The 24873-nt window shown below is 34.0% G+C and overlaps 2 protein-coding genes across 2 annotated transcripts; both read left to right on the forward strand.

Moving 5' to 3' along the window:
* The first annotated feature begins 7930 nt into the window (after nucleotides 1-7930).
* On the forward strand, nucleotides 7931-9004 carry LOC110025822 (protein TIFY 5A-like). Its single transcript, XM_020726484.1, has 3 exons — nucleotides 7931-8105; nucleotides 8210-8321; nucleotides 8486-9004. Exons 1-3 carry the CDS (start codon nucleotides 8026-8028, stop codon nucleotides 8744-8746), a joined length of 453 nt encoding a protein of 150 aa, XP_020582143.1. The 5' UTR covers nucleotides 7931-8025; the 3' UTR covers nucleotides 8747-9004.
* Nucleotides 9005-18603: 9599 nt separating this feature from the next.
* On the forward strand, nucleotides 18604-22231 carry LOC110025799 (pentatricopeptide repeat-containing protein At3g62890-like). The gene is made up of 2 exons (XM_020726455.1): nucleotides 18604-19339; nucleotides 20661-22231. Exons 1-2 carry the CDS (start codon nucleotides 18659-18661, stop codon nucleotides 21852-21854), a joined length of 1875 nt encoding a protein of 624 aa, XP_020582114.1. The 5' UTR covers nucleotides 18604-18658; the 3' UTR covers nucleotides 21855-22231.
* The last annotated feature ends 2642 nt before the right edge of the window (nucleotides 22232-24873 follow it).

Consider the following 24873-nt stretch of genomic DNA (forward strand, 5'->3'; position numbering starts at 1 on the left):
AAGCGTGATAGATTTAAAAGGGGAATTTCAAATCAATAGAACTATAAAATAAGAAAAGAAAAATTACATACACACAACACGATTCAAATGTATTTACACATCTAGGGTCCAATTTGTAACACTATATTGTCATGACTTTATGTATGGAATGATGTCTTTCACTTTTAGAAAGTTATTAATTTAAATTGTTTTTGATGTATTATTAAAGGTTTGAGTGTTGTGTACGTAAATATGCAAATTTAGGTATTAGGTTATGTAAACACATTAGCATTGTGTGGTATTTATGTAAATGCCCCAACAAGAAATTGAAGTCCCAAGAAAGAGAGCCAAAAAATAAGGCAAAATGCAAGCCAGATCACAAGCACTACTCAAAAATAACGTAGGCAATCATATGATATAAATCTAAGAAGGCATATACATGATTAATTATATGAAAAAGATTACTACCGAATTGAGCATCTTATATCTAAACGGTCTCATCATTGTACTTTAGGAAGGAAATAAATTTAAAAAAAAAAGCACATGCAAAAAAGATAATGATGTAATCAAATTATAAATAAAATAGTATTTAGTTCATTTAATTTTTGGTGTGTTTTTTTTTTATAAGTGTATAATTGTAATGCAAACTACTGTTTTTATTTTATTATTATTATTTTTTTTTTTTGTTTTCTATGCCAGACAGACTCAAAATTTTATTGAACAATATTTTGAGGTTACTATGAAGTTCTTGTTAAACGAAAAAATTTTAGACCGGTAATCTTAAAACAAAAGTTTACAAGTAAAAGGGACTTCTTTGAAATATAAATATTATTATTTTTGGGGGCAATTTTGCCATTAGAGTTTTACAGTCTACAAGTAACATTATAAACTAAGGGTCGATTTAGGGCAGCTCTAACTAAAGGAGAAGCTGCTTTGGGAAAGTTGATGTTGGTGAAGTTTTGTGTATGTTTGGTTAGTCCAGTTGTGCATCACTTGTGTTGGACCTGTTTCTGAAATAAAAACTGTCTTTCTCTTATATAGATGTGTTGTTTATAAGATAATTATTTCTGGATTAATAACTCATACATATCAACAAAAATGAATTTTAGAAATTCTCAAAAAGTCACTAGTCAAAATACTACATAAGAAAAACATTATACATCACTTAACATTGAGTAACAATAATTACAAATAAAAAATAAAATTACAATTAACAATAAATAATATTATCATAATATTACTTTTAAAATTCAAATTTCAAACCTAAGGAAATCTTTTTTTCTTAAGATACTCTCCACATATGATCGCTATCAGAAGAGGACTCTTCGAACTCATGAGCTCATCTAAACAAGTCATGATCCTTTATTGATATATTCCTTTGACACCTATAAATTTTTTTTCACATAACTAGCTTTTCTTCATGATGAAAACACATGAGACCTACTCATGGGCTTTCATTCTTATGTTCAGTCGTTTCTGTTTGTTGAAAAACATAATGAGCTTATTTACCAATTTATCTTTATATATCTTTCCTGCCTCGCAAAACATCCACGTTGTCTTGCCCCTTTAAACTTTTAATTTTGACGAAATAAAAAAAATCAGTCATAAAGTATAAACATATACAAAAGAAGTGGATTTGAGAGAAAATGTGAAGCATGGATAACATTTTTATTTCAAACCCCCAAACTATTACTAATCATATCAAACTCAATATGAGCAAGTTATTTATGCACATATACTATAGCAATTCATATCAATGACTAACACCAAATACTTCATAACAAATGAGATAATGAAAAGATATTGCATACATGTTAATGATCTACTAAGTATATAGCAGTAAATCGTAGCACAATGTGAATTGTTGTTCACATTAAGTTGAAAAGATATAACATATGTATTGATTACTGCCACACAAAGACCAACACCTATTCATGCAAGAAATCCATTTTTATTAAACATGCAAAAAATCTGAAATCCACAAAATAAATAGCTAAGCAGGGTGCCTTTGGTATACCAAAAAATGAAGAAGCATTGAAATTCATTCATCTAATCTTCCAACTTCATCTCATGAAGACAGAGTAGGGCTAAAATTTTATCCAACTTCATCACACAATGACCAACACTGCATATCCAATTAGCATACAACTACCCCTTAGTTAATTCATCCAACAAACTACACAATTCTAAGTTAATTACATACCTCATACAAGAACTTTCATATTTATGCACATCACAATCAAATATGTAAAATCACGTCAAAATAAACACTGTTATCATATTAGCAACTAGATGAAATCATGCCAAAACAACAAAATACACAAAATACAGATTCCATCATTCTCTAAACTTTCATATATACAACTGTCATAAATGCAAACACATAGGATTTGTGTGCTATATTTAAAAATTTTCACGAACTTTATAGAAGAATTGTGCGTTAGAAATGTAAATATCTCAAAACTTGTTTGATTTGTGCTATAGGCATGATTTTTTCACCAATGTGCTATTCAATAATTAGAAAAATTCTCAAATTCCCATAGAAAATAAGCACATATAGATCAAAATCTCCTCATCCGCATGGTAGAAAAAATTAATCGCCATAAACTACTCCAAACCATGAAAATGCAGAGAGATCAAAATCCCCATTGAAACTTGAAAAAAAAATTTGTAGAATCATTGAAATCCCACATAAAACTCCAAAACAATTAGAATAGAGAAATCAAAATCTCTAAATACACACTAATAGAAATGAGGACAAAAGTGTAGATGTGAAATAACTTGATCTTCACCATGCAATAAAAAAAATTTGGCAAAAAACAAACCCACAAAAATTAGGGCAAAGAGATCCATTGAAGGTATCCCTATGCAAAGAGATTGAAGATCAAAGAGAGAAGAACAAAAATCGAAGATCAAAGGTATCTCTCTCTGGATCCCTCGTCCTCACGCATAGGAGCTGCTTGAGAGGTTAGGGCCAACTAAAATCAGGGAGATGGAAGCAGGAGAGAGCGAGCAAAGCCAGGGCTATGTAGTAATAGCTATTACCAAAATGCGGAAGGTGGTAGATAATAGCAGCGTAAGAAAATGAGGTTAATATGCGCCGCGTTCGATGGATAAAATGTGGAACCATCGCATTAAACAAACCAAGCGATTCACAGTAATGCATTGTGCCGCTCCCAAACAGCAGCCCCAAACCTACAATAAATAATGCCATCCTCTAAAAACATAATAACACTAAATCAAACAATAAAGTTTTAAAGATTGAATGATATCTAAAAATATTAATCATTTTGATTGCATGTTAAAAAATTCACAGTGATAGAGAGATTTCAACGCTACAACTTTTTTGAAACTTCAGCATACAAGTAAAATTCATTTTAAGCAAGATGCTAGAAACTTTTTTGGCGAAACTTTTCAATAAGAGAAAAATTGAGACTTTCGAAAAAAAAATCATTATGTATATTTTGTTATAGAAGTTTGCACTTCTCCATAATTGAAGAAGACGGGTAAGAAAATTGGGAGCTCTTGGTAGGCCTCTAGCAATTGAAGTTGGAAATTGTCAATGAAGCAGTAAAGGGCGACGGTCGGTGAAATACAAAATTTTTATGCTATAGAACTTTTGTATTTAACATATGCACATCAAAATTTTTCATCAAAATGATAGAGTTGTAATTAAGGAACCACGTCCATTAATAAGTACGTCAGTTAATCATTTTGTTCAGAAATTATACATTCATTGTTGTTGGTTTATGATCTCCTTATAATACATTAAAAAAATATGTTTATGATTTATTTTATCACATTTAATTAGTTTGATTAAAAATCAAATAATATAATCAAAATCATATATAAATGACAAAATTTTATAAAAGAGACATTTCAGTACCTAGCACACAATTTTATGTATTTACATATCTCACACATAAACATTTTAAATTATATTCAAACGACCAAAGCTACCACCATTTTGAAACATAACCAAAGAATACAACCTGATATGCCATCAACAAATTTATATCATTTGACACAAATTTCGAGACGTGGCATGAATCTCGAGAGAATTTTTTAGCAAGAAACATTCAAACTCCTCCGACTAAAAGTTAACCAGAATTCTGATTTTAACAAACTTAAGTCAGACTGACCAGCTTGACGATAAGGATCCAATGATATCAAAGTTTGTTCAATCATAGTCAAATAAAACCGTTAAAACACTTTTGAAAGCTTTCAGTGCATAATTATAAAGCCAACCAGATTTCAAATATGATATGCTTATAGTGAAATCAAGCATTTCAACAATATGAATCCAACAAGTTCAATAACACTCAGTTTTGATATCATTAAGTCACTTAAATATCCATAAAACTTTGTCGATCCAGGAGACCTAGACCGAGAGCCATAAGAAGATCAAAGCTGGAACAAGTTGAAGTACATCATCATTTTTTGCATTGAAGGTCTGACAAATTTCTTCCACTCATGCAATCGTCGACCACCATAGACCACCACTTGATGACCATCATCTACCACTGTTGACTACCCTCCACCATTGGCCACCATCGACCACCACATGCTCCTTGCAATGAAGTCGTTGTGGTGTCACAATGTTAATTGTGGAATCTCAACATACATTATGGAAAAGTGAAGCAACTGATGGAGCAATACATCGTCTAGTACACTGTGCAACAATGCCCCCCAAATATAGTACAACAGCACACCCTGATTATAGTGTAATAATGCACCCAACATACGGTGTAATGATGCCTCTCGAAAATGTGTAACAATGCACCCTAAAGATGTTGACTCTCACTAGATTTTTATAGATCTCTTCGTGCAACTTAACAGTACGACCCATGAGTGCAACTAAGGCCTACGTACTCTAAAACTCGTGCATCTCCCGACTCCAACCTCTGCGGCCTACAGACAACATCACAATTAACCACTACAACTTAGGTGAACAACCACAACCTACGTGATCCATAATTCGTGCAGCTATCAACTTTGGTCTCTACTACCTACAGATATCAACACTGCTCGCCACAATGAGATAGGCGACCAACTGCATTCTGCATGGTCCGCAACATGTGCAACTACTAACTTTGGCCCTCTGCGGCCTAAGAAAGTCATCACAACTCATCACCATGACATATGCGATCAATTACATCCTACGTAACCCACATCTTATGCAGCTCCAGATTCTGATATCTACAGTATACGAACGTCATCACAACTCACCACTATAGTCCATGTGACCAACTAAGGTTTACATGGTCCATAGCTCGAACTATGTGGCATATGGACGTCATCATAGCTCACAATTACGTCCTAAATGACTTACAGGTCATGCAATTCCCGACTCTGATATCTACGACCAACAAACTTTATCACAACTCACCACTTCTGTCTACATGACCCACTGAGGCCTACATGACTTACAGCACATGTAGCTCTCAACTCCGGCCTATGTGACTTATGAATGTCACTACAACTCATTACTATGATCCACATGACTAATTATGACCTATGTGGCTCATAGCTCATGTAGCTACAGGCTCAGGTATCTGCAGTCTTCAGACGTCATCGTAGCTCGTCATTACGATTTACATGACCAATTATGGCCTAGTGACTCACAGCTCGTGCGTCTCCCAAGTCCGGCTTCTCTGCCTATGGACGTCATCATAGCTCACCACTATAGTCTATGTGACCAACTACGCTACATGACTCACAGCTCGTGTAGCTCCTATCTCTAGCCTTTGTGACCTATATCTATCAACTAAACTTCAATATTTACCTACAAACCACACAATTCTTTTGTATTGCGTGTCTAACACCTAAACTTATGTTTCTCATAAAAACTACACCAGTCTTATGTATTACATATGTAAACCTAAACCTCAAATTTACATACATTTCACACAATTAATATGTAATACATATCGAACAACTAAACTTCAATTTTTTAATATATTCCACTTACTTCTTATATATTACATAGCTAACAACCAAACTTCAATTTTTTTCATAAAGATCACAAAATTCTTATGTATTACATGGATTACAACTAAACTTCAATATCTACACCAAACAATTCTTTTGTATTACCTATCTAACTCTGAAACTTCATTTTATTGCACAAAAAAAGCATGCATACGGAAAAATAAAAATGGAAAAGATAAAAATATGAGAGAAGTTTACCAAAGTTTGTAGTGGAAGAAGACTCGTCGAGGATGCGACTTTGCTGGTAAAAACTCATGGATGCTCGATAGAGAAACCCAATCGTCGGAGCGGTACTTATGAAACAGTGACGGGCGCAAATGAATTTGGGGCATGAGATTAAAATCTTAGGGCATTTGTGTCTGATTTACATTCCAACACAAATTAAGTGTTAGAAATATTGTATGATTGTTCGACGCTATTAAGTGTGTTACGTTGACAATTTGTCGACGCAAAATTTTTGCAATGACGGTAAAGTCCACACAAATAGTTTGCATCAAAATCTGACGCTAAATCTGTCACTGATTAGTTATTTTTTTTAGTGTCATGAGCATCTATTTCATGGATGTCGCATTTCAACCACTATTTCAGATCCACATGTGAAATGTATTCTTCTTTATATTTTGGTTGTACTCTTTTTCAAGCATTAAGTCATACATCTAATATCTCAGTTAAGATCTTGTACAAACTCTTCCTACTTGACATTCGAGCGGATGAATATCATATTAAGCTCGATAGAATTCATATCATTTGTAATAACAGATCACCAATTCAAAAAAATAATGAGATGTTACGAAGGCCATAATACTGAAAAGAAAAGAAATAAATCTCTGAAAATTCATGCCTCAAGGAATATCTCTCAATTCTTCTTATCTTAATTCTGTATTTTTATGTGATGGTTGCAATTTGATCTAAAATGCTATATTCAAGGTGGTTTGACTCTGCCCAGTTGTTGGAACTTATATATTGATTGATTTTTTTCAACTTGGAGATTGAAATTTAAGATTTTGGTGTGGATTATGAGGCTTAATTGTATATGATTTTAGCATAAGCCCTCTCCGTTATTAAGCACATAAACGATGGATAGCACACAAATCTTACAGGGGATGTTGCATACCCGGTTCGGTTATTGGTTAATGAGTTTATTAAGGTAATATTTCAACTTCCATGTATATGGTTGTGCTAAAAATTAACTTTTAACTTGGCTCTTGAATAAATCTAACTTCATTACTCAAGCCCCTAAAAATTAATTTAATGCAATAACCATAAAATTCAGTGAGTACTCGTACTTCAAAATTATAATAATAAAATAAAGAGTAATTTATGATTGCGAGAAATACTATAGATTAGTACAATAACATTAAACTTTCAATTGTAATGATTTATGATAGTTCAAAGCATTCAATGTGTCTTAATATGTCAGCGACATCTATCTCTCTCTCTCTTTTTCTCTCTCTATAGATAACGGTCATACGAGCATCATCTAAAATTATACAAGTTAAGGTATATCAATATCACAATTTGGGTCTGGTTCAATCCGACCCAAAAATGACTCGAACCCGACTCAAAAAATATTCTCTAATGTGTATTTACATATGTAACACCCAAACTTTAATATTTACACTTACAACACTTCAATATCATAAATTTATATATGAAAAGTTATATTTCATTTTTAATTATAAAATAATGATAATTAGAATTTGAGTGATATGCATATCAATATCAAAATATACTTATTTGAATATCTAAATGTCCCTAAATTTTTTTTGGCGTCACCCTCCCCATTATGAAAACAGATTGTGGAAATTGGAACTAGTCCCATCAGAGAACGCCAACCCACAACCCTTCTGCAGTCATGGGCTCCACCATCTAATTTCGGCACATGAAAAATGCGTGTACCTCGTGCCGCCGCTCCTAAACTGCACCCCAGACGCAGTTTATAAAATGCGTGCACGCCGGAGTGCAATAAATCGCTCCAGTAGAACGGAGAAGAACAGTCTGTGAATACCAGTGACGAAAGCTGGCATAAATTTTGAAGGAAGATTAAGGTGAACAATGGCAGCCCGCAATGTGGACTGTGAAACAGAGCTCTGTCTAACTCCTTGCGGCCGCTCAAGCAATAACAATCAAAAAAGGTAGGTATTATTGATTAATTTCTTATTTAACGACCGCCTGTTAAAGTTGAGCAAAGAATTCTGATTATCGCTGCGATTTTAATATGTTGCATTGGGGATGGAAGAACGGAGATGTCTGTAAGTGGTGATTTGGCCGGCGGTGGTAATGAGCTGCAGAAAAAAATCAGTTTTTTCTATGGCGGTCAGGTTTTCATCTGCGACGTCACTGAGATTCAGGTTACTGTACTTCCCACACTCTACCGACTACACTGATTTACAAATATGATATTTGTTATAGTTAATTATTATTTGAGCTAGACTTTATAAAATTATATCTTAAAATTACTCAAAATTATCATCCAATTATATTACGAATAGTAATCCAGGGGTTAATATTGCAGGCAAGAGCAATAATATGCATGGCAAAGAGGGAGATGGAGGAGGCGATGATCAGCAGCAGCCAGTCAGCTTCTGCTCCTCGTGGGTCATGGCCGGAGCTTCACGCGCCGCCGGAACCACAGCTGCTGAGTTCGAGGCTGTCGATGAAAAGATCTCTGCAGAGTTTCTTACAGCAGAGGAAGAGTAGAGCTTGTGAAAGCACCGGACCGTCTCTGTTGCAGAATCAACAAGATTTACAGTCTGATTCGTCGTCTTCCTCTTGACGCTGCTGATTGGGATGCATGGGGGACGGGAGTTCGATTTGTTCTTTTAACATTAAGTTGGTTTAATTTAGTTTATTATTGCCATGGATTTGGAGTTTTAATGAAGAAGATGATGGTGCTGGCTTGAATTTGTGTTTGAGGGATCTTAAAATTGATTTCATAAATGTATGATGTACTGATTTGCTATTTATTCTGAGTTCTAAAAGCCTGAGAATTTTTGTTAGTAGAGCTGAAGCGCCTTTAATTTTGGTGTTTAACCCTAGTTATTGTTGCACTTGTACTACCCTAAATTAATCGCCTTACATTGAGTTTTGTGATCCCTTAACTGCTACGGCCTCAGCCTCTCAGATTACTAATTTTGAAGAGGCGTTCATTGCTAAAACATTAAGGTGCTGTGATCCTCTAACTGCTACGGCCTCAGTCTCTCAAATGTTCATCAAATATCGTTCAATCTAGGGAAGTCCCCTGAGTCATCCAATCAAATTTATTCAAATTCTTGCATTAACTACACCCAGAACTCTATAAATAGAGTCTCACCCCTCTCATTAGGGTGGAAGAGAACTTGAAGTCAGAGGAGAACTTAAATCCTGAAGAGAGAGTTTGAAGCTTTGAGAATGAGCTAAAGTTTAACAGCACTTCTGTCGCTGTCGACCGCTATCGACAACCACCGACCACCATCGAGCACGCCTGACATTGTAGAACATCGTCAACCACCACTGACCGCCGTCGACTATCATAGACCATTATAACAGCCGTCGATCGCTATTAGTCACCGACTGTTCCTTCCAAAAATTTCATCTGCATGTCAGCGTTGCAACTTGAGAGATATTCTAACTCTTTCTCATTTGTGGGAGAAGTGATTACAATTATAATAATCATTTATAGTAAAACTCTTCAGATTGGCAAATCCAATGGATTTTCTCTTTATGAGTTTTTCACGTACAAACTTTTGGTATCATTGCTAGTTGTTTTTGTTTCTTCTTAATGTGTGGTGACTCTTTGTACATTCTAAGACGATGATATGATACTCTACTGCCACTAATTTACTAGCACACTTCAGCTTTAATATTACAAAGTCTTTCACTATATTTGGAGGTGAGAATTTACGTTTTTGTTGAATGCGATGACAAACATTTATGTCAAAGTTGTCAATGCCAAAAATCAACTATTTGAAAAGTTAGTGATGCTGTATTCGTAGTTGGGGTTGAACGTGAGAACCTTCAATAGATAACATTTCAGTGATTGGTAAGCCAAGGTCCAAATGTCAACTGGAATTCTAAAATTTTATAAGAAGCCATTTGAGATTATTTTTATTTTATTTTATTTTAGCTTATTTTATTTTATTTTTTATCTTGTTTTATTTTATATTTTACTTTAAAATAGAGCATTTTTATCCGTTGTGATATCTTTTTAAAACACTCAAAATATACTAATGCTGTCCTTAGTATTTAAAAAAACAAGTTAAATTTGTTTATAAAAATAAAAAAATAATCAAAATAGATAAATAGATAAATAAAGAAAATAGATAATTAATCAAAATAGTCTCAAACAAGGCCTAAGTTTAGGAAATTGAAATCATCACTTAAATGAATATAAACATGGTCTAATCATAATTTAAGAAGAGGTTAATTTAATTATTTTCATAAAAATTAGACACTCCAATGTGAGCTTTTAGAAATTCATCTTTAATAATGCATTTATTTTTTAAAAAACCCAATACTACAATGATCCTCAAATTGAGTGATTTTGAGCTCATTAAATTTATCTTGTCGCGGCCATTTCATTTTGTCTTTCAGAATTTAAAATTTGTCAACATTTAACCCTAATATATATATATATATATATTACGTCAGCTAAATCAGACATGCGGTCCATGACGTGGATCACTTTGCGCCACCAGACGCACAACTTTTGATTTGATTCACGCCATCATAAACACGCTTAACATTTTCTCCTTAAAAAAACGGTGAGTTTTCAATAATACTACCATGTTTTTAATTTAAACAAATTTGAACTCTGACCTCAGCGTCCCTAACTATGGTTGGGTTTATAGTCACCATGAACGTCGCTATTTTAACTACCCCAAAGTGTAAAATGTACTTTAAATGATTTTTCATTTTGGAACTTCTCCCCTAAATTTTGAATATTTTGTATACTGAAAGACAATATTAAAATTCGTACTTCATTAGATAAATTTTCTTCTGGCACATGAAAAAATCATATTTGATCAACTGCCGTCTGCTTTTCATGTTGAAAACAATCTCATATGTTTCTAGAAAAGAAATTTAAAAACGCCATGTAAGATTTTCTTACTTGTTTTTACAAAGACTTAATTAATTTAAAACAACTAAAAAAAAATAAAATGCGATCGAATATACACAAAATAAGCCACGTTTATATTCATTTATTTGCCGCACACCTTAAACATGACGGTGGTTAGAAATACTGCATTGGTCCTGTCATTTCCTTGAGTTTGCCGACTTTAACCAAAGAATTTTAAGTTTTGTTTTTCATGTTTTTTATATTAAGGGCACGTTTTGAGGGTATTTTCCTCGTCCCCGCGTGTGGGGGAAGCGGAGAAAATAATATTATTTTTTAATTTGTCAACTGATGAATGGGAGCTTCTTTTATATCTGTGAGATTAAAAATAATTTTTTTTGATAAGTCACCAATAAATTTTTATCATGTGATACAAATTTTGAGATGATATTTTAAATTTGAAACATTTAAATTATGATAAAAAGTTATCTAGAGCTCTGATTTCTGCAAACTTATAGTCAAACTGACCGATTTGATGAGACGGACCTAATGATATGAAAACTAGCCCAATCTGATTCAAATCCCTAATGATATGAAAACTAGCATATGAAAACTAGCCCAATCTGATTCAAATCAAGCCTATATCAAGTCATTGAACTACATTTAGATGATTACCAGACACATTTGAAAGATCAAAGAGTTGTCGAATATGACAAGTTTATACTTGAATCGAGCGGCTCGACAAGACGAATCCAACGAGCACAACATCACTCAATTCTGACATCTTAAGTCACTCAAATGTCTAGTAAACGCCGTGTGATGGAGGGAAGCTCTCCGGATCGTCCGATCAAAATGATTCATTTTCTTGCATTAATTGCACCCATAACACTATAAATAGAGTCGCATCCCTCTCATGAGGGGGGTTGAAGTCTGTAGAGATAGTTTGAGATCTTGAGGAGAAGCTGCAGTTCAGCATTACCGCAAATCGTCGTCGAACACTGCTGACCTCCGTCTTCAACCACCACCGATCGCAGTTGACCATCGCCGACCGCCGAAGACCATCGTCGATCGTCGCCGACCTCCGCCAACCGTCATCGATCACCACCAACCAGACGTTGTCAGTCAACATTGTAATCTGAAAAAATATTGTTACACTTTCCCGTCTGTGAGATAAGGGGTTTCTGTAATCATCAATCAATAGTGAATTTTCGTAACTGGGTCAGACCCCGTGATTTTTCCCTTTACGGGTTTTCAACGTAAAAACTTCTGGAGTAGTCACAGCTTTTTTCTTTTTCATCTGAGTGTTTGCAGAATTCCCGTATAACGCTAAGACAACAATCAGTTACTCTACCGCAGCAAATTTTCTGACACACATCACTTCTATTTTTCGCATATTATCTGATCACCACACAATTCTTAAAGTACTTACATATCTAACATGTAAAGTTTGATATTTATATTTATCTTTGTGTAATAACATTATGCATGATAACGTGTGTTTCAGTTTTAAGAAGATTATAATGGCGGTAATTTTGATGTGATGAAAAAAATTTGAATGGTATGCATCTAACTATGAATGTTTTAATTGTTTAGTATGAAAATCTATAAGAATTGTGTGGTATGTATGTAAATGCCCCTTTTTAGAACAAATATTTACATACAAACCAGTTAATTCCAAATATTAACATGCAACATTTAAATTTCAATTTTTACGTATATTACATCGCATGTAAAAGTGTATTTTATTTTTCTAGAGTTGTATTAGTGATATTTTTGAGGTGGTATGAAAAATTTGGATGATATAAATATAAAAAGTAGAATTTAGGTGTTAGATATGTAATTACATAGAAATTGGGTGGTTTTAAATCCTAGCTACAACCAATCCTGACTCGGCTCGTTAACTCTTGAATCAACTCAATTAAATAATATATATTTAAAAATACATAAAATAATTTTTTAATACTTTATATCAATAATTTCTTATTATTTATCTCTTAATTGCATGTCCTATTTGCCATTTTATCATAACACTTGTTTGGATTAATATTGTTTTCTCTTTTTCCTAGGGTTGAACTCGTAAAAATAAGCTCGAGCTCGAAGTCAAATTTAAACTCGATTAATTAATAACGTTTAAGTTCAAGCTGAGATTGACTTGAGCTCTGCTCGACATGTTTAGACCGTTATCCATGGCCTTCTTTGACCACATAAGATGAATAGAGATTGTGATTGATCTCAAAACTACGGAAATTATAATTATGGTGTCTGAACTAGCGATATGACATATTGTCTTCTCGGGCAAATGCACTAAACTAACAAATAGGCACCATACCAAGAAATTTAGCATCAAATTTTCTTTGGCTCTGCCACTATTGCATGTGTTGCTAAAATCACATGTAACCTTCAAACATGAAAAAAAACTAAGGTTAATAATAGTTTGCAAATGAAATCACTCGCAGAAATTCATTAAGATCATACATAGTTATGTTTTTCTTTTTAATTACTAGAAGAATTTGTCAAAAAAATAGCAAAAATAGATTTTAAAAAGTGCATCGATTTATTCGAAGAATACAACAACAAGCTTTTATCCTACTAAGTGGAGTCAGTTACATGAATCCTTTTTTCTCCATTGAGTCCTATTGAGTGTCATATTTTCATTTAATTCTAATAAATTAAGATCATTTTTTATACAATATATCCCAAGTTTTTTAGATCTACCTTTGCTTTTATTAACATAAATCAAATCTAATACATCTACTCTCTTAATTGGATCATCAGATTGTTAACATTTAATGTGGCCAAACCATCTAAGATGACTCTCTCTCTATTCTTGTCTGCAACTGGAACTATATCAACCCTTTCACGGATATGTTAGTTTCTCATTTTGTTACTGCGTGTTAAGCCACTCATCTACCTAAACATTCTCATCTCAATAACACTTAACTTTGTTTTATTGTCCTCTTTGAAAGGCTAACATTTTGTGCTATAAAGCATTGCAGGTCTCACCACCATCTTATAAAATTTTCCTTTAAATCTAAGCAGTGTGTTTCTATCACACAAGAAGCGCAAGGCATTCCTCCACATCAACTAGCCAACCTGAATTTTGTTAATAACATTCCCATCTATATGACCATAATTTTGAGCAATAGACCTGAATAGACCTGAGATATCGAAAACATTCACACTTTTAATGATGTGATCACCCATAGTTATTCAACTCTATGACTAAAGCTACTACTACTGAAATTACATTTCATGTCCTCAATTTTAGATCTACTCAAACGAAGGCCTTCAGACACCAATGTAGACCTTCATAATTCAAAATTTTTCCTTAATTTTTTTCTTTAGTTTTATCCATAAGAAGGATATCATCAATGACATAGATTTAATTGAAGAATAAGTAGTAAAATTTCATTTAGCAATCATCATCATCACCATCATCTTCTCTTCTTCTTGTGTAGCTCCCCAAAGGCCTTTTTTAGGTGTAAAATTTTAAATATAAAGTTAGGAAAGTATATTTTTTTAAAGCAGTTGAGTCACCTCTACTTCCTCAACATTTTCAATTACTTTCCAAGCAAAAGTACCTTCCCACTTGTGTTATTATAGTCAGATTGAAAGTATGCTTAAACAAGTCGAGGAAGCAAACCCCAAAACTATTAGTAAATATTAAATTCCATTCTAAAAGGATATATTCCTATTTTTTATTATTTTATTATATTCTTATAAGATATTAAGGAAAAATACAGTAAGAAAGATGTTGCTTTCACAAATTCTTTCTTTAGCTCCCTAACTCCATGGTCTTTCACCGGTGTTTGATTCTTAGGTTTCATAATAAACTAATCATAACATGTTTAAAATTATAATTTAGAGACTCGCACCAAATATGCTTCCTCCTTCAAGATCTATTAATATTTAAAGACTGACAATTATATTAGGTAGGCATTTAATTTAGAAAATTAAATCACGAGTTTAACAAAAAAAAATACAAATAACCTTAAAATAGAGAATGAAATTACAAATTTTTTTTGTAAGGCTATCATCATTACTCAATAAATAGTGAGTATGCCTCAAGTCCTTGAACTCTTTGATGCATTCCTTGAGAGCTCTTCTAAGTTCTTTAATCTTGACTTCTCTCTATAGTGATTCTCTAATCTAATTTTCATTTTGAAAATAATTTTAATTCACTAAGAAAGCTCTTCTCAATGTCTGATTTCTCCAGGCTTTGACCATTCATCATTTAGCCAATAATCTAAATATTAGGAGCTCATAAGTTTCCAATTGAAGATGTCTACCAATTTTCATTGGCAATCTCAAGTATAAGGGTTTCTAACATATGTCTCGCCACTCTAATATTAGAGAAGCCTACATATGAGCTTTATGATCTTATTTTAAGAAAATCTTAACTATGATTTCATAAATTAGACCTATAGATGAGACCACCCATATTTGAATAATCACCATAAATTATCTTAAAGATCTTATACAAACATGAAGTCAAATATACTAAAGAAACTCATCCCACTAAATCCCATGACATGCTGTATAAATTAGCATGTTGCTCTTATGTAACTCATTGGGGATTTTGGTGTCTCTTTACTATTTATTGGCGCAACAAGTTGACTAAGTTAATTGCATGCATTTATTAACTTTGAAAAGTAATGAGTCGGCATATATAGTTGTGAACTAGGTAAATTATGTTATATTAATTCCTCTTTGGCCCTAGTGCATGTTCAAGGCGGACATGAACTGGGTCTTAAAGTTTATGATATTCAAAAGACATTGAAAAATACATTGTGTTGAATGACCTCTCAAGCTGTGGATCCATCATGATAGGGAAGAGGTTTCATGGCTGTTATTGACCCATGAAGGACTTCCTCAAATATATGATTCTTTAAAGCTTGCCAAATACATCATAAATATTTTATGGCTTAGGATTTAGGTGCATTTTACTTTGCGAGGGAATATAGGAGCTCACTTATAATGCCCACAAGTTAAGAAATCAAGTAAGTTTGGCAAATTGGAAAAGTACCACAAATTTTGCATCTTCTGAAATTTAATTGAAGAATTTTTATAAAATCTTATGCAGAAAATTGATCAATTCCATATAAAGCATCATGTGTTAAATCCTTAAATTTCGTATAATTATTGTTCCTCACTGACCTTACACCATTTTATTACATTAGTTCGATCTAATAGGGTTGCAAGCTTCGATTTTCTTCCCCTCTCCACAGTTCCTTTCTCCTCCCTCCCAATTCTCCCTCTTCCTCATGACAACCACTTGGGGGCAGCTCATGAAGCATCCCACACCCCATGCACGTCGAGCGAGAAAAAGGAGGCACTTGTGTGAGAACCCTCTCTCCTATTTTTTTTTTGGCTGTAAGGGATTTTATACCTTTTATTATTATTTTTTTAAATTCTAAGTTCATTGTCTTGGTTTGCGCATTATTGGCTCTGCACAAAACCTTAATAATATGGGTGTCCTCTCTAGCTAAATTCAATGCTTTGCGCGTGCTCACACAGTTTGTTTTGTGATCGGAGGTCGCCTGGACAACTTCGTTGACGATCGAGACAATTTGGGCTTGATTTGCGCACGAAGTGGTTTTATGGATTCCTTGAGTAATGGAAAGCGAAATATGAACATAATACGAGTTCATATCATTTGAAAAAAAACATCCTAAGCACGAGATATAAAAAATTGATGCCAACAAATCTATATTTCAACAATTAATATAGTATAGCTTCCATTTGTTGGTCAATTTGAACCTCTCTAAAATATCTGAGTAAGCCACTTTGCTATTACCTATAGTGACTTAAGGAAGGTCCACAAGAACAGTAATGATAACCTAAATTCTAAGATAGCCTCAACTAAAGGCAAACTTGCTAGTGAAAGGGATGACACAAGGAAATGGTATGCATGTTAATGATATTAAAGGGAAAAAACTTAAAAGAACCGAAGTCTAATAACATTATTGATGATAAAGACATCTAGTTTGTGTACAACGATGAACCTATTATCGGTGCTAAAGAGGTGAATCTAAGCAAGGTAGAGCTTTACAATTTCATTAAAGATGAAGAAGTTCATTATAACCAGGTTGCAAATATGCTTAAACAAGTTGAGGAAGTGAACCCCAAAATTATTATTAAATATTAGATTTCATTCTAAAAGGATATATTTCTATTTTTTATTATTTTATTAAATTTAAATAAGATAGTAAAGAAAAAAATATAGTGAGAAATCTGTTGTTTTCATGAACGCTTTCCTTAGCTCCCTAACTCCATAGTCATTCACTAGAATTTGACTCTTAGGTTTCATAATAAGCTAATCATAATTTGTTTAAAATTATAATTTTGATGCTCACACCAAAAAGTCTTTCTCCTCCAAGATCTATTTATATTTAAAGAATGGAAGTTATATTAGGTAAGCATTTAGTTTAAGAAAATCATGAGTCAATCAAGAAGAATTACAAGCAACATTAAAAAAGAGAATGAAATTAGGAATTATTATCGTAAGGCTATCAATATTACTCAATAAATAATAAGTATACATTTAGTACTTGAACTCCTTGATGGCTTTCCTTGAGAGTTTTCTAAGTTCTTAATCTTGACTTCTCTTTATAGTGATCCTCTTATCTCATATTCCTCTAGAAAAAAAATTTTAATTCACTAAGAATGCTCTTCTCAATGTCTAATGTCTCTAGACTTGACCCATTAACATTTAGCCAATAATCTAAAAGTTAGTGGCTCATAACTTAGCAATTGAAGATGCCTAAAAATATTCACTAGTAATCCTAAGTGCAAGGGCTTCTAACATATGTCTCATCACTCTAATATTAGAATAGCCTCCATATGAGATTTATGAACTTACATTGAGAAAATCTTAACTATGATTTCATGAATTTGGCCTATAGATGAGGCCTTCAATATTTGAATAATCACCATAAATGACCTTAAAGATCTTAAAAAAACATGAAGCCGAATAGAATAAAGAATCTCATACCACCAAATCTCATGATATGCTATATAAATTAGCATGTGTTATTATGCAACTCCTTGAGAATTTTGGTATCTCTTTACTATTTATTGACACACCAAGTGGACTAAGTTAACTGCATGCATTTATTAATTTTTAAAAGTAATGAGGTGGCATATATAGTTGTGAACTTTGCACATTATGTTATATTTATTCCACTTTAGCCCTAGTTAATGTTTGAGGGATGCATGGAGTGAGTCTAAAAGCTTATAATATTCAAAAGACATTGAAAAAATACTAGTGAAACTTGAGTATGATTGTATACCTTCATTAATTTGTTTATTTATAGTGAATTCGATGCAAAATATTTATAAAAAAAATTAGCAATACTTTCTTGTCACCTTATGATGAGCTAAGAAGTATGCCATCAAAGTTAGGTCACATGAGCATTTAAAATAATTGATTTATGAAAAGCATAGTTGAATGTTGTTACTCTAGAAATATAATGTTTGATCAAAATATTAAAAATATATTTACATGGAAAGTGATTTAGTTGAGAAATATAATGAGATTTATTGTGATATTTAAAATTGTGTGAGTTATTCAAATTCCCATTGCAAAAACCCCACTCCAACTCTCTTCCTACCTCAGCACCATTGGCGCCTCTCCCTGCAAGTTACCTCGCCATGCTCTATCCCTTCCTTCTCCAACCCTTCATCTCCCGCCAAAATCCCATCCTTTTCCTCCTCGAAGCCTCCTCATGCAACACCCTTTCCAAGATCATGCAGGCTCACTCTCTATTACTCACCTCCGGCTTTTCTCTTCACCCCTTCCCTCCCAGCAAACTCCTTCAACTCCTGCTCTCCCTCCCGTCCTCTCCTCCCCTCCTCTCCTATGCCCAGCGCCTCTTTCACCACTCCCCTTCGCCTCCTCTCTTCTCTTACAACTCTCTCATTAAAGCTCACTCCAACGCTTTCTCCCTCCACCTCTTTCGTTCCCTGCTTCGTGACCCATTGGCTCCTCTTCCTAACCAGTATACGCTCACCTTTGTGCTTGCTGCCTGCCGGCCCGATAGTGGGTTGGAGCTTGGTGAAGCGGAGCAGGTCAGAGTACATGCTGTTCGGCGGGGGTTTGAAACCAATTTGTTTGTTTCGAATGTTTTGATAAAATTGTATGGGAGTTGGGGATTGGCGGGTGACGCGGAGAAGGTTTTCTGTGAATGTTCTAACAGAGATTTATTCTCGTGGAATTCGATGATTGGAGTTTATGTTGGGAGCGGGGATGTGATGGCTGCAAGGAAGGTGTTTGACGAAATGCCTGACAGAGATGTGGTTTCGTGGAGCTCGGTGATCGCGGGATATGTGCAGGTGAAGGATAGTGCTAGTCCTTGTGATTAACTTTTCTTGGTCTTTAGTTGAAATTCTGTGTTATATCTTATGTTTTAAATAAACGAATTTATATGTGCTGACGTCGGTATAATGGTATTTATAGTTTAAGTACTTTATCAGATCAATTGAAAAACATAACATGATATAATAATATAAGACCAGTGATCTCCTTCACATGTTTTGCTTGGGTAATGTAACTTGCAGAAACCGATTCAAGAAAACGGGAAAAAAAATAGTCACAGAGTCGCACCACAACAAGAAATTCAGTATGAAATAAAAATTAGGAGAATAGTACAAATTACACCACGTCCAAGCTTCTTCATACTTTGGAAACACAAAGACACTCACTCTCACTTCTTGCACAAGAGAATGCAAAATTCCTTGTGAAAAAAAACACAAAACATACAATTAAAAGTCACAAATGACTCTCTTCGGGCCTTCTATTATCGTTCTTCTTGTTCGAATGAAAAATAAACTGGTTAAAACTTTCATGAAAGTGCTTCCTATTGGGTCGTAGCGTTGCAGTGCCAAGATGTTGCGTTGCAGCGCTACTATAGTAGTGTTTTGGTGCTCTAACATGGAATTGTGGTGCTCTAATATGGTGTTGCGGCACCATAGTCTCAAGTTTCAACATAAATTTTCCTCTAGGTGTAGCACTGCGAAGCTATAAAGACAATGCCTTGGCTCTGCTATAGTAGCGACACTACACATATTGTAGCGCTCTGGGTACAATTTCGGTGTGCCATGTATCAATTTTTTCTTTTGGGACAGCGCACTCTTTTGCAAACTCATCGCCGAGTTTGATAGGTGAAATTGAAGAATCTGAGTGTACAATTGATCAACATAATCAGGCTTCACATAATAACAATATATTCAATAGCCATTCTGAACAATAACCAATTGTCACATATTTTTAAATTCGATGAATTGAACTTAACATCTTTGTCGCATGCTTATGCTAATTTGATGTCAGGCTATGTTTCAATCTTGCAGTATGGTTGAAGTCTCTTTTTTACAGTAAAATTTGCTGAACATCTTCTATTTTATCTATTTTTGCTCTCTTTTGGTAAACATTTTTTGGTGTCTCTATTGCTCTTGTGGTTCTTGCTGGATGACTTTTAAAATTCTTTCAAATTTCTGTTACATCTATCCTCTAAACATATTTTTTTTTATCACTGGTTAGTAGGACTGAAACACCTACAAATATCAAGCCGTGCGTACCACTTTGAAATATCATCATCATTTTTACAGTTTTTTTTTGGTCTAAAATTCCAAGATAAAATTCATTAGTTATGTGTAGACAGGCTGGTTCTTGGAAGCCATGCAACTTTTCCAGAAGATGCAGCTTGCTGGTGTTGGACCAAATGAATTCACCTTGTCAACTATTCTTGCATCTTGTGCTAATTTGGTGGCCTTGGATCAAGGAAGATGGATTCATGCCTTCATAAACAAATCCAGGCTCGCGGTGAATGAGAGGCTGCTGGCAAGTCTAATTGACATGTATGCCAAATGCGGAGAGATAGACTTCGCATTAGACCTGTTCAATACAGCAGATAGCCCAAAGCAGACTGTGCGCCCATGGAATGCCATTCTCACTGGTCTTGCTATTCATGGTTACTCTGCTGAAGCAACACAACTCTTTCAAAGAATGGATCAATCTGATGTTGTCCCTGACAAAGTAACATTTGTATCTCTGCTAACCGCTTGCAGCCATGGAAGATTTGTAGAGAAGGGTAAACTCTACTTTGATATGATGAGGAGAAGATACACTATTGAACCTGAGCTTGAGCACTATGGTTGCATGGTCGATCTTCTTGGCCGAGCTGGGCTTTTACAAGAGGCGGAAGATATCATATCAAACATGCCCATGATTCCAGACGCTGCAACATGGGGGTCACTGCTCAGTGCCTGCCGCATCCACAAGGACATGGAAAGGGGAGAAAAGATTGGAAAACTCATCAAAGAGTTGGAGCCTAAACATGTTGGTTGCCATGTCTTATTAGCTAACATTTACTCAGGATACGGTAGATGGAATGATGCAAAAGATGTGAGGAAGAAAATTGAAATGGCAGGTGAGAGAAAGATTCCAGGCTGCAGCTCCATTGAAGTGGATGGGATGTTCCACCAATTTCTTGTGGGAGATAGGTCTCATCCCCAGACACAGAGCTTATACTCATATTTGGATGAGATGGCAGTCAAATTGAAGATATCTGGTTATGTTCCAGAAGTTGGAGAAGTGTTGCTCGATGTTGATGTTGAAGATAAGGAGACAGCTTTATCAAGACACAGTGAGAAATTAGCTGTTGCTTTTGGATTGCTCAATACAGGAGCAGGGATGCCTATTCGGATTGTGAAGAACTTGCGAGTCTGCGTGGACTGCCATCATGCCATGAAGTTGATCTCCAAGGTGTATAAGCGAGAAATAATTGTTAGGGACCGGATTAGATTTCACCGTTTCAAAGATGGATCTTGTTCTTGTGGAGATTATTGGTGATTTCTTGCTTTTCTGATAACAGATCTGCTCAATAAGAAAGAGTTTTTATTGGTTACTCTTGTCATTTAGGACAATTCTTCCAACTTCATAGAACCAAAGAAGGGGGGCAGTGGAAAACTTAAGCCTTTCTCTACAAGAAACTGTGTTTTGTAAGACATATTTTTGTTGCCCCCACCTAAATGACAGAAAACATGTCTTTAAAAAAGATTCAGAGGGTTGTGTTATCCATAAAGCCAAAGAGAGGAGGCATATGGGAATCCACATCAATTGAAGTTCAAAGAGAGGCATCCTTTGGGAAAATGTATCATTTGTTTAGGAAAGGATTGGATGATATTCAGAGGGTTGTGTTCTAAATAAATTGCTGCAACATTTTTTTTTCTTCTGATTGTTTGTATAATGTAAGCTGCTTTTCTGAAAGCATTTATAAAATGTAGTTTTTTGTTCTGTAAAGTTATCTGCATCCTGCTTTGTGCAAATGCATGCTGTTTTGAACTTCTTTTAATCACTTTCGTTGGTTGCTAAATTGGGCGCTAATTTATGCATGCCAGTCTCAGGAGACAACAATTTTGAACTCCTTTGTAACAGATCACCTCTCATGATTGGTGCCTCCTGAGACTGGCAAGCGCATGGCAAAACTTTTTTTTAGACATTTTCTAATGAACCATCAGTCTTCGTCAGCCCAGCACCGGTTCCTTGGTTCATGGATTAGCAATTATTTGGCATGCAATATTCTTTATTTACATCAAATACATCAACAACATTGGAGATTTCTTTCAAAAGTTAAGCACAATATATGATCTGACGCTTATCCTTATAAGCTTTGTCCAGATGTAATCATTTCGAGATGCATTCTAAAGAAAGAATCTAGTTTTCTATATTATTCTCACTTATTTGCTTTAATTTTAATAGAACAATTTATTTTTCAATTAATTGGTGAAGTTGTTTTTAGGCATGCTATGATCAAGATGGTTATGATCATTCTAGAATTTTTATGTATCTATCATATTAGTTAAAAAATAATGGTTTTATATTACTGGCACTTGTTTATAGGATAGTTTATTTAACTATTAAAGTTGATCGCTATTATAGTTGTGTAAGTTTTAGGGTGTCCCCTGGAAGCGACGCACTATATAGCCTAAATACAGTGCTAGGGCGTCCCCTGGAACCTAAAAGACACAAATAAAATTATTTTATGCGTAAAATTAAAGATTTCAAATTTTGGGATGTTCATAAAGAAGCAAATGTTGTGTGGGATAAAGTAACATACATTATTAAACAAGTAGCAAAATATGTGCTTGGAAAATCAAAAGAAAAAGTTTTTATAAATAAAAAAAGTTGGTGGTGGAATAATAATGTGCAAGAAATGATAAAATATAAGAAGTTATATTATAAAAATAGGTTTAAATGTGAAAGCTTAGAGAACTGGGAAAAGTATCAAACGACCCGCATTGAGTCTAAAAGAACAGTTCGTGACGCTAAAAATTTTGATTTTAATGATCTTTATAATAGATTAGATACTGAGGAGGGTGGAAAATATGTGTATAAACTAGTCAAACAAAGAAAGAAAAAAAGTAAATATTAAACTCAAGTAATGTGTATTAAAGATGAAAATCAAAAAGTACTTTTCTTAGAAAAAGATATTCAACATAGATGAGTAAGTTATTTTGATAAAAGTTTTAATGAAGTTTCTGAAATTCCGATCGACCTTAGTGATATTAATATCATGAATAATAATAAAACTTTTCTTTTTACCGTCGTATTCGTAAAAATTGAAGTTGAGGAGGCTTTAAAGAAAATCAAGGGTGGAAAATCTGTAAGACCTCATGATATCTCAATTGAAGTGTGGAAATATTTAAGAGATTTTGGTGTTTCTTGGCTTACTAAACTCTTTAATATTATTTTAAAAACTAAAAAGTTGTTTGAGGAGTGGAGGACGAGTATTTTCATCCCCATTTTTAAGAATAAAGGGGATGCACAAGAGTGTGCAAAGTATAGAAGAATTAAGTTGATGTGTCAAACTTTAAAATTTTGGGAGAGTAGAATTGAACATAGGTTAAAACAAATTACAAAGATTTCTCATAATCAATTTGGATTTATGTCGGGCAGGTCTACTATGGAAGCTATACAATGAGAGGTTTGATGGAGAAGTTCAGATATAATAAGGAGAATCTACATTTGATTTTTATTGATTTAGAAAAAGCTTACGATAAGATTCCAAGAGATATCTTTTGAAGAGTTCTTGAGAAGAAAGGTGCTGATATGACTTATATTCAAGTCATTAAAGATATGCATACTAGAGTTGTTACTTGTGTTTGACCAAATATTTTCTTATTTTTGTTGGATTACATCAGGGATCGGCTCTAAGCCCATATCTTTTTGCTTTAGTTATGGATGGTCTTACTGGACATCTATAGGAGGATGTACCTTGGTGTATGCTTTTTGCTGATGATATCCTTCTCGTGGATAAAACAAGAGAAAAGCCCAGAAAAAACTTGAATTATGGAGGTCAACATTGGAGTCTAAAGGCCTTCATTTAAGTAGAACTAAAACTGAGTACATGGAATGTAATTTTAGTAGTAGTAGCTCTAGTGACAGAAGTGTGAATTTGGGTGGTCAAATTATTAAAAGGTGTGAACATTTTAGAAATCTTGGGTCTGTTGTTCAAAGCGATGGTGATATAGATAGGGATGTTAATAGTAGAATTCAATTTTGTTGGTTGTTTTGTTGGTTGAAGTGGAGGATGAAGTGGAGGAATGCTTTGGGCCTTTTGTGTGATAGAAAAGTACCGCTTAGATAGAAAGGAAAATTTTATAAGACGGCGGTGAGACCTAGAGTGCTCTATGGCGCTGAATGTTGGCCTTTGAAAGAGAAGCATAATAATAAGTTGTGTTGTCGAGATGAGAATGATTAGGTATTAGGTGGACTTTACACTCAGAGACAAAATGCGGAATGAATATATTTGTGATAGGGTTGGTGTAGCTCCTGTGACAGACAAAATTAGAGAAAGTCGTCTGGACAA

The sequence above is a fragment of the Phalaenopsis equestris genome, unplaced genomic scaffold (genome assembly GCF_001263595.1).
Source record: "Phalaenopsis equestris unplaced genomic scaffold, ASM126359v1 Scaffold000333, whole genome shotgun sequence".
Classification (NCBI taxonomy): domain Eukaryota; kingdom Viridiplantae; phylum Streptophyta; class Magnoliopsida; order Asparagales; family Orchidaceae; genus Phalaenopsis; species Phalaenopsis equestris.